The sequence below is a fragment of the Ruditapes philippinarum genome, unplaced genomic scaffold (genome assembly GCF_026571515.1).
Source record: "Ruditapes philippinarum isolate M1 unplaced genomic scaffold, ASM2657151v2 ctg5378_1_1_1_1, whole genome shotgun sequence".
Taxonomy (NCBI): Eukaryota; Metazoa; Mollusca; class Bivalvia; order Venerida; family Veneridae; genus Ruditapes; species Ruditapes philippinarum.
Genome location: NW_026854823.1, coordinates 20,694 through 34,764, shown reverse-complemented (window position 1 = coordinate 34,764; position 14,071 = coordinate 20,694). Strand labels below are relative to the sequence as shown.

At 32.9% G+C, this 14,071-nt stretch overlaps 1 protein-coding gene across 1 annotated transcript; it reads left to right on the top strand.

Moving 5' to 3' along the window:
* Nucleotides 1-4,741: 4,741 nt before the first annotated feature.
* On the top strand, nt 4,742-7,128 carry LOC132741187 (neurogenic locus notch homolog protein 1-like). The gene is made up of 2 exons (XM_060729302.1): nt 4,742-5,385; nt 6,648-7,128. The coding sequence occupies exons 1-2, from the start codon at nt 4,742-4,744 to the stop codon at nt 7,126-7,128; spliced, it is 1,125 nt and encodes a 374-aa protein (XP_060585285.1).
* Nucleotides 7,129-14,071: the final 6,943 nt, after the last annotated feature.

The following is a 14,071-nucleotide window of genomic DNA, read 5'->3' as shown; positions in this document are numbered from 1 at the left end:
TCTTGATCATCATCATTTATCTATTGCAATTATCGTAATATTCATTGTTTTCGGAGAAAAAGAAAAAGAAAAAAATCATGCCTTAACATAATTAACATTATAAAATCCAGCTTACGCATCAATATTTTACTTTTTTATATATTGGACTCAATAAACTTTCAGCGTTTGCACCATTTGATGTTTCAATAAAAATTGTCATCATTTCCAGACTTCGAAAGATCATATCAAATGCATATCGTATTCATATCGTATTCCAAATGCTTCGTTTCATTTTCAGTGTCCATAAAATCTTTATCAAACTTATAACACATCATACTCCATCTATCCTCGCATTTTCAAAATCCATACCAATTCCTTATTGTACTTAAAGATGCAACGCTCTGTCAACACGTCAAAATGGTGGTGTGAAATAAAGAGCTCATTATACAGAACTTTCAGAACAATCCTTGTACTACACAGCCTAAATTACACAGCTGCAAAACATATATCAGAATCGGCTCGCGACTCGACCAATATAGTGTATGAAGATGTGTACTTGTCAATACATTTTAGTATTGTTCTCAAGAATTTACAGTAAAGTAACCTTGTAAAATTACACACGTACCAAATGACATCGTCGTACTTAAGCGTGTACAACGTTAAGACAGTTATTTTTTTCTCACAGATTTCAAGTCGTGTGAGAAATTTATATACCATTCATTGCCATGGTTTTTTGTATAAGGTAATCATTCATTCGAGGCGTACATAGCTGTCAAACCCACGTTTGACGGGGTGCAAGCCGAGTCCGATATAGGTTTTACATTTGTTTACAAGCCCATATCAATCAGCAATATATAAAGACCTCTTAATCTTTTTTGGTCATATTGACATTGAAACTTTGTTACTTCAAGATCATTAAACTAATGTACGTTTTGGACTCTGGAATTAAAAAGGAGGCTAGACGTACGATAGCAATTTGATATGGATATTTTGGACTAAGAAAATAAAAACGAGGCTAGATGAGGTACAGTTGTACGATATTGATTTGATAAGAAAAATGGTTAATGCTGGATCCAGTAGTGATGTTTTTAGATCACATGGAGGAAACGTTTGGAATTCATTTGTTACAATGTATCATTTCATAAGGTATGAACATATTTTTATCCATTTCATAACCAAGGCCCAGAAGTGTAATAAACACGGTATAAGAGTTGTATATTAGAATGCAAAGTGACGACTTTTGCGTAATAAAAACATAGCGAAAAAACGCGCTTATAATATTATTACGCTAAACAGTCGATGAAAAAATACTCATTTTTCTTTAAACCAATCTTAATTTAAATATGTGATAGCAGAATATTATATTAATGTACATTCAATACAGAATTTATTGAACTCGTTCAATAAAATAATATTATGCTCCTTAGAGGCCCGCGAAGTACGATTTTAAGTCATCTCGTTCTATAAATTGAGTATTGAGCCTACACTCTTTCACTATATTGACTAATCGTGAAATGCAAGTATTCTTTTAAGTAGATACAAATCATTCAAAAAGCCTTTAAATGTCTGACTCAAAGGCCTTTATAGGACAGAGCTGCCAAATGTATTTATCTGTGTTTGAAATTTAGATCTTTGTTTCAACATTATTCAAATAACGGCCGATCTATTTTTTTCTGGAATATTTGATGCGTCAGATTCATCAATATTGCTCTTCAACAATACTTGAAAAAGATAAAATTAATTCAATATTTAATTTAGTTTTTTAAGTGCAGATGATCTTTTCTCCTCATTTGCTAATTTCTTTTAATTCTTTTCAAATGTCAAGAATAATCTTAAACTAAGTAGGGCACACAAACACGAATGAATAATGTCAGCTTTATTGCTCTGTTGAAGAGGTTTGTCCTAAATAAAAATAATTAATGGTTATTAGATAGGAAAAAAAATAAATATTTGATATGTAGTTCAATAAAATGTAGACGCACACTACTTCAATATTCCCTTAATGATTGAAGTATGGTATAGCTTTGTACTTAAAACGATGTTCCTAATGTATCAAATGTTATATAATTCGCTAACTTATTAACAATAATTGTTTAACTATCCGCCTTTATTGTTTGGTTGACTGTTTTCTTTAACTTAAAACAAAGCCGTTTTGAAAGTAAATATTATATCACTGTTCTGAAAATGGGAAAGGATAAAATACATATTTTTGAATATATCTGGCGGATAACTTTGTTTGTTTTAGTTATTCAGGTAATTTTCTAATAATAAAAATGTTATTTTTATGTAGGCTATTTATTCTGTTGATAAAACTGCACCTTAATATGGCTGGATTTCAGATTGACGTGGCATATTTTAAACTCTTCAATTCTGATCACAACATGATTTAATTATTTTGATATGATTTTAAATCTTTAGATGTATATACTTATATGTAATACAAATTTTAATTTAAAAAAATGAAGGCACAAAATACAATAAACGGGCATTAGATGGTGTGTTTCTATTCACTTAAAGCTATGTGCACAATCTCACTTAAATACATTTTAAGTCTGCGATAATATAGCTTATACAAGCCTCCAAACAAAAGAAAAAAAAATTAAATTGAAGAAAAAAGTTCAACAAAGGATTACAAGCATATAGTTCGCAGTAAATATAATTGATCCAGATTTATAACACATTTTCACTGGTGAACGTCTCTTATTTGTATATTATTAGATATCGGGGACAATATCCATGGCGCATACAAATGACACTGTACAATGTGGAAACATAACATGTTTCAACGAAGCAAAATGTAAAGAAGATTTATCGTGTATGTGTAAAGTAGGATACACAGTAAGAAGGAAATTTCTTTATTATTAAGTTTGTCTGAAGTGCCGAATATTATTTTCAGAAATAATAAATATTTAACATATGACCCAAGGGCCTCAGTTTATTATTTCTTTGTCTTAAACAGCTAACAACATTTTCTGTATCGTATGTAGAGCAAAAAAAAAAACAACAACAAAAAACACACACACTATAAGGCGTAATCTTTTATAAGCAGATTCTATGAGTCTGTGCTGTCCGATGTAAGCGTGAAAACAATTGAAGAAGGAAAATAGGACTTGAACTTGAATTATTATAATTTTTGATACATAATAAAGTTTAAAATTTCTATATAGGGGACGACTTGTTTCGATGATTTGGACGAATGCACTAGTACTTTAGGTGACCCTTGTCTTCACCGAGGATACTGTCATAACAGTGTTGGCAGCTATAGGTTAGAGGTTACAATTTATCATTTTTTCAACAACGTGGCTTATAAATAATTTAATTTCAATTACAAGGAAAGTATCAAAGATAGCCTGATTATTTTATTCCGCCCGGTCCTTCAAAATACTTCACAATCTGTATACAGGTTTTCATAAGATCAATTTACTTTCAACGCACAAGTCATAATCAGCAGTGGACAGATAAATTATCCTGATGGAATTTCTGGAATTGTATGTTTTTAAGTCTAGTTTAATGCAAGATTTTGGAATTACGAAAAAGTCAAAAGAGCCGAGTCTTTGGGAAAGGGTGAAAGGTGGCTATTATAAATTGATTGTTGCTGCCTTATGAAAGCAAGGTGGGGACCCCTGGTGGAAACCTAAACCAGTTAAGCTAAAAGTTCTCTCATAATTGTGGCGAGGTGGTAAATATATCCTACCCTCCATTTTTATCCCCATCTCTTCACTTATATTCCTACATCCCCTTCGGCTTCAAATTTCTACACTTATAATTATACTCATTTAAGCACTTTTTTTGTAATAATTGACGCTTCTTCTCGTTTGTCTACCTCTGCAGTTTCGGTGCCAATTTGGTATTTATGTGGCATTTTAGATATTGTGGGACTGCGTTTTATAAACGTTGCTTTCCCTTAATGATTTGCATATTCAAAATGTTAACAGCAACAAAAAAAGAAAATATTTATGACCTGCACAAAACTATTGATATTTTGCCTTTTTACAGCTAATTACAGGTTCTGTTTTCCCTTTTTGAGCCTTTTCCATCTATTTTCATGTGTCCATGTAGTGGAAATTACAAATAATTCAGATCCCTCTTTCTTATGTTTAAAATAACGTCCTCTATCATACTGTGGTCGTTTGTTGTCCTGTTGTGAGCCTTGCGATTGTACCTGGGTATTGTTTCGGACTGCGTTCAATGAACTCTACACTCTTTCATGAGACAGTATAAATCTAAAGGGCTGGATATATAATTACCAAAATAATATTTTCTTCTAGATGTTCATGTTTAGAAGGCTGGTCCGGTGAAAAGAGTCATTGCAAGCAAAAGATCAATTCAACAAATTGGGAATGCACACCCAGATGGATAGGTGAATGGTGCCGGGACAAATGTTTAAACAAGTAGGTAGTTCCTTACCGGCTTGTTTCTATTCATATCAATGTTCTAAGAAAATTTTGACTTACCGCCACTTCACTGTTAATAAAGATCGTTCGAATCATTGAAATTGGTGTGTCGTTTTTTTAAGTCCTTTATTTTTTGTTCTTGTTAAGTGGTTACTCAAAGATGGTAAGGATATGTTGCATGCAATAACCAAACCTTGTTTGCACTTTTCATGTAATATTATTGTTATTTTTTTGCTTCCGAGGAATAACAGGTTTTCCAGATTTTATTGACCTAATGTAAAGTTTTTTTATAATGCTAACATCAGAGAAACATTTAAATGAATAATAAACGAAACAAATCATTATATTTGCACAATGTTTCAAGTTCAATGTGTAAACAAAATGAAGTTTGCGGTAAATATGAAGGAAGACATCAATGCATATGTGGATCCGGGTGGCTTGGACAAAACTGCACGATTGATAGAGATGAATGCACAAACAACCTGTGCCCAACTTATTCGATCTGTAAGAATACGCCAGGCTCTTATGAATGTACATGTATATCAGGCTGGAAAGGAGATAAATGTGACGAAGATATAGATGAATGTCTAGATAATCCATGTCAGCACACGTCAAGATGTATCAACGCACAGGGTTATTACAACTGTTCTTGCAATAAAGGTTGGACGGGGAGTACCTGTGATATGGATATTAACGAATGTTTAGAACATCCGTGTCTGCATTCTTCAACTTGCATAAATGCACAAGGATATTACAACTGTAGTTGTGCGAAAGGTTGGGAAGGTCAACATTGTGCTCACGACATAGATGAGTGTAAGTTGAATGCTTGTTCAGCAATTAAGATGTGTAACAATACTATAGGATCATTTGAGTGCAGGTGTTATCCAGGATTTCAAGGAGCCGATTGTGACGTCGATATTGACGAATGTAAACAATCGACATGTTACAATAACGGGACGTGCGTCAATACTTTTGGTCATTACAAATGCAACTGTGCCTCTGTTTGGCAAGGGTATAACTGCGACATAGACATCAATGAATGCGATAATAATCCATGCAATTCCACATCAGTTTGCCAAAATAGTCCTGGATCATTTTCGTGCATCAACGCACAAAGTTGCTGGACAGGTACATGCATTAATGTTTGCTTACCTAGGCTTTAATTAACTGTTTGACAGTGTATAAATCTATATTCAAGTATTATTGAAATGTCAGTTAGTTCGTGACAAAACTGAATTTCATTATCATTTCTAAGTGATGTAACATTTACATGTCCTTCTTGCGGTTTTAGATTCGTTTCAGATAATTTATAAAATAAACAATCCATGGCAAATGCTGTTATTTAACATTATTCTGTCAAAATGATATCTAGTTGAAGTGTGTATTGTGCGTAATCATTAACGATATATTCGTTAATATCGTATCATATAAACATATATGTATGAAACGCGATATAAAAATAGTATTAGTCTTCGTCACTCTTATACTCTATACTTAAAAAAATAGCTTTTTTAACTGATTCCAACTTTAAAATACTAGTATATTTTCTGACACAACGACATGCATTTTATGTGACATATTCTATACAATCGTACATGCTATTAGCCTCATTTAACCATTGATATCAATTATTACTGCGTTGTTGCAGCAAATTAATAAATAAAAGTCAACTTTATTGACCGGAGAAGTCATTATTCATGACGGTATTGAGTTTATTGACATCATATCTGACGACATATCAGATGTGCAAGCATTTTTTGTGCCGTGCATTTGTAATAAACTAATGATTCAGATGCACTGTTTTATAAGACAATAGTGTGAAACATGTAAGTATGCGCATTATATGCACGTTGCTATCATTATTGCTTTTAAAGTCAAAATTAGTAGACGTGTTAAAGAAGTTTTACTTATCGTTGTTTGAAGCGTATTTTAAAAATATATGCATATTTTTTACAGATATGTGGAATACAAGAACAACATATATTATAACAGGAACCGCCCTAATTTCATTTCTTTTAGGGCTGAGTGTCGCCGCCTTTATTGGAGTAATGAAGTTGAAATGGTATTAATATCTTTTTCAATATTACAGTTACATGATTTATATGCTACAAATGCATGTATTTAGTTTTTTTATGCATTTCATCGAGTCGTGTGTAACAATTTATGTATTAAGTAATACCAATTTATCTTGTTCAAATCAAACTAAAACTATAATTTAATATGCTATACGAAGGCTTTATATTCTTAATGAAATATTTATAAATTTCTTGATAGTGACAAAATACATGGAAATGCCACTGTGACAGTAAAGGCAGACGTGTCAACGCAAAGACAGTTACAGCAGATCATTCCTAAACAAAAACATCAGAATAACGACGGTCAAGAGCAAAAAAGCCAGCAGAAGAACTTTCATATAAAACAACAGCAAAACATGGAATTCCACGTGCATTTGCACCAGCAGCATGGTCGTCCAAATCTAAACAGATCATTGCAAAAAGCAAAAGGAAACCATTGCAATGAAACACGCAAAGACAAACCTGAACAGCATAGTATGCGACTAGAATCCTGTGATGAAAATGATTATGAGGCCGAGGAAGTGCAGGAATATCAAGATGTGTATCAAATTGAAGAAGAATATGACATTCATGTGCCGCAAGATGATAATAAGAAAGAAGTGGTACCCCAGCAAAAGTATTGGTTAAGGAAGATAAAGAGGTACTTCAAGCGAATACAAAATCCACTATGGCGTTTTTAGCCTAGTCTATAGATTGAAATGTGTGAGCAAATGTAACAGTGGTATTTGACTATAACATTAGTTATTCGTGACATTAACTCATATATGTGCTAAAACAAATATCTACTCAGAGCTTTCTTTTGAATTAACCTTTCTAAAATGTGTCTTAGCTATTACGAATTGTTTTGAAATAGAAACAGGATTTTAATCTGTTTTATCTGTTAAATAGCATTCTAACTTTTTATTTTGTATACTTAGTACTATACAATATATTAAGAATTTCTCACATTTATTGTTGTTATTAATTTCTTTTATATAAAATTTTACAGAATTTTACTTGTAAGATTATTCGTAAATATTCAAGGTCACATAAAATACCATGCAAGGATCACATAAAAATGCCATTCCGTATAATTCCTTGATTGCCCACACTATGGAAGACGTTACACGAAAAACAGTGCTTATGTTTGATACTGAATATTTATGAAATTCTGAAAGAAAGACAGAGCAAACAGGCATAATTTACAGAAAGATATATGAAATGATACATGTGCATTTTAAACAATTGGAATGTTAGCATATGCACATTGATCATTTTTGACAGGGAAGTTTTGCCTGTTTACAGCCGCCATGACAGTGCATCTTCATACAAAAATTTATAAATGTAAAAAACGTGAAAGAGCCATTCAATCCTTCATTTACAGCACACCGATTTTTTTTCTACAAAGCTGATGAATATTGATAAAAATTCGAAAATTGCAATTTCATTCATAGCCTTTATAGAAAATCTAGTAAAAGTAACATCTTGTGCCATTCAAGAATGTTCATCCAACCTAATAAAAATGAAGCACCTATATTATTTATTATTATTACCCCTCACTTTTTTCGTAATGCTAATTTCCCATAGGCCTCTGGGAGTTATTTTTACTGTTAATGCAAGTGTACCACGTGACTAAGAATTTTGAATCGCTACATAGGTAACAGTATTTATTAACAGTATAAAATCTGGTCACGTGGTCTATTTTCTAAATAAAATGAAATAAAATGGCCGCCATTTTTTTCTCGGTTCATTCTTATTTTCAACGTTAAACCCCGATTGGACATCAATTTCTTCTCTGGAGTAACTATGACACTCATAAAATTTAGTTGTTTGCAACCTGGTGTGCTTTTCGCGTATAAAATATCTTTTTGTTGAATAGTCAAAAAGTGAACATTCGTTTTCAACGGAAGTAATTGCAATGTAATTAATTATGTGTCAAACTGGAACATGCAGACGATTTAAGCATGCAACAAAGGATTATTTTACAATTTTAATCAGTGAAACGTTACAGATATGGTGGACAAACATAGGATATCATCGTTATTTTGTCAAAAACCATGCTAAGAATATTCTGGAAAAAGAAGGATCAGATTTCACAGATCATAACCGTGTAAACGGGTTAGTGTTTTGTTTTCTAAATAAAACCTAGCTTATTGTATGTTTATGATTTGTAGATATCATCACTTGCTGAAAGAATAAAAGAAAAAGAAAACATCTCAAGTAGGCCTAAAGTACACTTAAAACTTAAAAGGTAAGGACAGTTTAGTTATTGTTACTTTTGGTTTATTTTTGTTACAGTTAGATTTAGTTGACAATTTCAGATCATCACAGTATTTTTGTTCGGGGTAATAGAATAATCGTACCGACAAACACCTTGTTTTGGGCTGACTTTTTATCTAACAAATTGAATCCTTCGTTCATATGAACATTTTTATAACATGCTTTCCGGTGGTATATAGAAATATATCAGTGATTTAAAACTGATAATTTCTCTGTTATAAACAGTGAAATTATCAATTAATACTGTTTTTAATTAAAGCCCATTACGTTGTTTCAGTGCAATACAAGCGTGCACAGTACTGGGAAACAACATAATGATGTGACGTCGAAAATGACGTCACGTTGTATTATTATTTGGCGCGCTTTTCATTCAGTATTAAGTTTAATGTCTTTTTAAACGTTTCTTTATAATAAAAAGAAAATTTGTTTTGTTTAGTGTAAGATCGAAATATATTTCACCTTGTGAACACCAAAAGTTCATAATTCGCTCGTGGCTGCGCCACTCGTGAGATATACCATTTGGTGCTCACTCGGTGAGATATATATTCCAATCTTACACTGAACCACTGAACTTAACAAATATCCCAAAGAATTAAGTAATCAAAGTTCTAAGTGATGAACTTAGTATGATATTTAAAGGATAAAAAATAGTATTTTTCTCTAGCCAAAGGGCATTATATTGTACAATTTATGCAATATGAATATACGAAACATTGGATCATTTACAGACTTTTACAGTATGCCAACACAGAAGCGTTCATATTGAGACCTTGTGCCCTGTCCTCCTTTTGTGTGGTGTCCTGCTGGGCTTCTGGCCGGTGGTCTTGTGTTGTTTGGTCGTGTGGGGGGTTCGCTCATTCAACGACGCCCCTCCTTGATGATCTTGTTTTTCATATTGTTACAGTTTAACTAGTGGAGGAAGTTATAAATGACCCACCTTGCATTATGTCACACACGCGACGCCATCTTACGAAAGAGTCGGTCACGATTCTTTCAGAAGATTGTGCTTGTAATGCTAGTTAGTTGAATGAACAAATTATCGCTACGACTTACACCAGTGTCGAGCTAGCATTTAGCAGTCATTGTTCTTCGGCGTCTCCATGTCCTTTATATTGTCGTGAACGGGACATTTCGAGCAATTGCCGGTCTACAACGAAATCGAACCAATGTGTAGATCACATATGCCTAAAGAAACGTTTATTTCAATATATATGATATATGGGGGTTCTACGATATAAGTTAGGTTGAAACATAATACATAGACATGTTTAAACCTTTAAGGCAAGAGATTGCAAGACTGAATAGGATACACATATATGAGTGAATGGTTATTTTTTACACAAACCCCGGATACTACGATATATATGTATTGCAGTATTGTCTGATTTTTTTTTGCTGTTTCAACGATTTTTTGATGTCTGTGCTCAATTTGGGGCATAAAAATTGAGTTATATCGTAGAACCCCCATATATCATATATATTGTCATATACATAATGCTCGACACCTAGCATCTTGTTGGCGTAACGGATAGGTTATTATTGCCTACAGAAAATGACGCTTCTGTACAAGAAATCATATGGTTTTTATAAAGAAAGAACAAAGCATCGCCTAAGTTGCGCCAATACTACCCAGGCATCTGACGACTGAAGTTCAATGGCGAGCCTATGTGCCCTATATTGTTCTTAACTTTGATGGCTGATTCGTGCCATTTCGTGTTTTCTTCCCGCGACCCTGCCAGAATTAACAAATTAAAATGGCGGGGACGCCGAGCAAAAACACGCTTATTAGCGAGGGCGTGGAGCAAAAACTCGAAATTTAATTGTAATACAGCGGGGCCAGGAAGCGTTATATTTATTGATATAGGGTTCTAATAAGCGAACTGTTGTTCGCGTCCCCGCACAACTATTCTTAAAAAAAATCGACTTATCGAATATTTGTAAAGTTTTTATACATGATTAACTTATAATTGCACCAAAGCTGGTGTCTGGCGCCTATGTTCATTTTGTGAGCTTCATCTAATCTGTCGTTGTGGACTACGAGCTATTTGCAATGCCAAACCGACACGAAATCGCACGAAAAGGTAAGTCACGATTGGCTTCAGAAAATGGAACAATATAGTAATAATGGGAACTAAAAAGAAATATTGCAACAAGAAACAAGCGTGGCATGAGTATTAGCCTAGGAGCTATTGCTTCGGCCAATCCTGAACGAGTTTTTATAAAATTTGAACGTGTTTCGCTTGCCTCCAGAAAATTGCGCTTTTTAGAGAGGATATACAACACGAACAAATCTTTGAACTGACTAATACACATGCCAGACGGGCATATGGCAACAGGCATTTTCTTGATATTGTCAGGAATGGGAAACAACGAACTTTTGGCGAATCTGCAATTAATTTGGACCGATAGGTTAGTCACATTTGCCTTATGAATATGCAATTCATTTTAAAAAAAACCGTGGCATTTGCATACGACATGCACAAAGCATCGCATCAGTGTTAGACGGCTTACACCGATGCGATGACGGCAATTGACGGTCATATGTTTTAGGCGAGCGTCATCTGTTTTATTGAGTTTCACGGCGCATCAATACAGTAAAGCTCAGAAGGAGAAATTCCAGATATACTCTCAGAGGAAGACTCCATGTTAAGGGACTCCATTTGCCAATCCGCAACGACATTTTTCCACTGGGCAGATGACGATTGTTTTCAATGGAGCTTTTAACGCAGAGTCTATCAACAGATAAAATTTTACGTGTCTACGAAAATGTTTGAATAAAAATGTAAGTAGTGATTAATTCAAATTTCGTGTATACTAATCGGTCAGCGTGTATCGCCTACACATATCTATCAATAAATACAAGGGGTGATACCATGAGCGCGCAGCCTCAGAGTTCTGATAGCGCGAACACTTTATCAGCCGGTATTTTAAAGAAAAACAGATCATGTAAGAAAGCAAGGAAATATTTGAATTCATTAACTTGAAGTAAGAATATCATTGCAATATTAAAAAAGGATAATTTCATATAGTTTTATGTTGTTGTTGTTGTTTTTTTTTGTTTGTTTTTTTTGTTTTGTTACATGACTCGTTTTGCCTGTAATAAATACTCGCAATAGCATCTCAACGAACCGCAACAGTTCTTAGTCGATCATTTGGCTCATCGAAAACAAAGGAGCTCGACATATAATAAATTATGTCAACCCATGCTTTTCATTCTTAAGTTGTAGGATGATTCTCTCTGTCGTTTATTTACCTTTTCATTTTGTTTTAGAAACTCAACGCGTTGAATACGATTAAAATATAATGACTTACTAGATTAACCAACTTTTATGGAAAGATATCGTAACAATATCCTCCCATTACAGGACATCGATTTGGGCACCAAATATGAAAGAGGCAAAGAAAATAAAAAATACAAAAACAAAATAAAATAAAAAAAGATGTTTGAAAGGGCACTAAAGGAGGTGAATTAAGGCGGAAACTAGTAGCAAGTTGTTGCAGTTTCCAAAATCTGGGTTCATTTGATTAGGCTATCTGAATGGCCTCTTTTAAATGAATAACTATTGCCCTATGAAGTTGTTAAGAGGCTTAAAGATAGGAATATCTTAAATTTAACGAGCTCTTAAAGATAAAAACAGAACTAGTCTATTTATGCCCATGCGAACTACATCGCACCTTCGATACACGTACAAGTAAAGTATGAAATACGTAAAATATAGAGTAATAAAGAATATCTACAGAATGCACAAAAAGAAAAAATTGAAAATGTTGCAGACTCACTTTGATCGAGCATGTTCATGGATGGTAATGAAAAGTGCAAGTCACCGTCCACGACCCCTAGCACCGGCTTAAGCAGTATTCAACATTTCATATAATCTTTATTAACTTACAATAAAAGTAATAAGTTATATGTTTTAATCGCATAATTAAGTTATTAATATTTTAAAAACTGACACCTATATGGACTTCTAATTGTTTTTCCTACACTCAACGTTCTTTTTATATCTTTATTTAATGAAAACAATGTTATGTATATTCATTAATTAAATGTTTATAATTAAAACTGATCGCTTAAAGATGTGTTATTTTTTATATACTGAAGTGAAATCGGTAGACTATAAATGTTAGTTACCACTGAAGAAAACATGCTAGAATTTGTCATATAAAATAGGGAAATCAGAATATTATTTAATAATCATTATCTTGGTACAAATCTAAACGTTTGTGGAAGATATAAAGAAAGTTTACCATGCCTATTTCAAATCATAATCATTTAAAGTTGTTACCCTATCCAATTTCACACAATACACTGTAAAAATTATGAATAAAAGTTTAATTCTTTCTTAATTTTAGATTTAAATCAAAATCGGGCCAAACAAAAGAAGAAAAAAAAAGACAAAAATTGGAAGAGATCTGGGGTTTGAAGAGGCATGGGTTACCGTCCATGAACAGGCTCAATCAAACCGAGCCTGCAACATTTTCAGTTTTGCCGTGTTGGGCTTTCTTTAAGGATTCTTATTTCTCTCTATTTTGAAACCACGCACTTACGAAACTCTTCATTTCAGTATCCTCACTGAAAATGAACACTCTTCAGACAGTTGATTCTGCATTAGCCATCCAATACATAAATATAATATTCAGATTATATAACCAAAATGAGATATGCATGGCATAGTATTGTAACTGGCCATTCGTTAAATCGGTCTTGTAAAAAAACCCCTAAGAAACTGCTTAAAGTAGTTTTATAAATAGTATTTTAGACCTGAAAGTCGCGAATAAACCTCTTTCTATTGAATACTTAAGAACATAAATATATATTGAAATTAAAATCAAATTTATTCAAATATTATCAATAAACCGATTTAAAACTTTCAAAACACAAACACCTTTTGAAACGAGGCTAAACCAGTTAATCTTTATTTGAATGACACAATTTTGCACCTGCAAGATAAGACAGTACTTTCGACTATCAAATATTTGCCAAGACTAAAAATGAATCGTAATTAACTCTTATGACACTTTACATTTTATATTTTTATACATATCCATCTATGTAAATAGAGCTAGTCCTCAGAAAAAGATGTTCAGATTTAATAAAAAAACAAAAATGAAGAGTGTTTACGTGTTATCTTGCAGACGAGAGGCTTTTGTAAGACTTATATACAATGAATGTAATAAAAGGAATGATTCAATTTGAAAAAAAGAATAATACGACAATTATATGCACATACGTCGAAATACTTTGTACGACTAATCTCAACGAATGGCCCATATTTTGATATTTTTATCGTTGGGAACGCAAATCTTTAGATATAAATTAAGTGGTTACGCAACACATTGAACACATCCGAAGGCATTGCGACC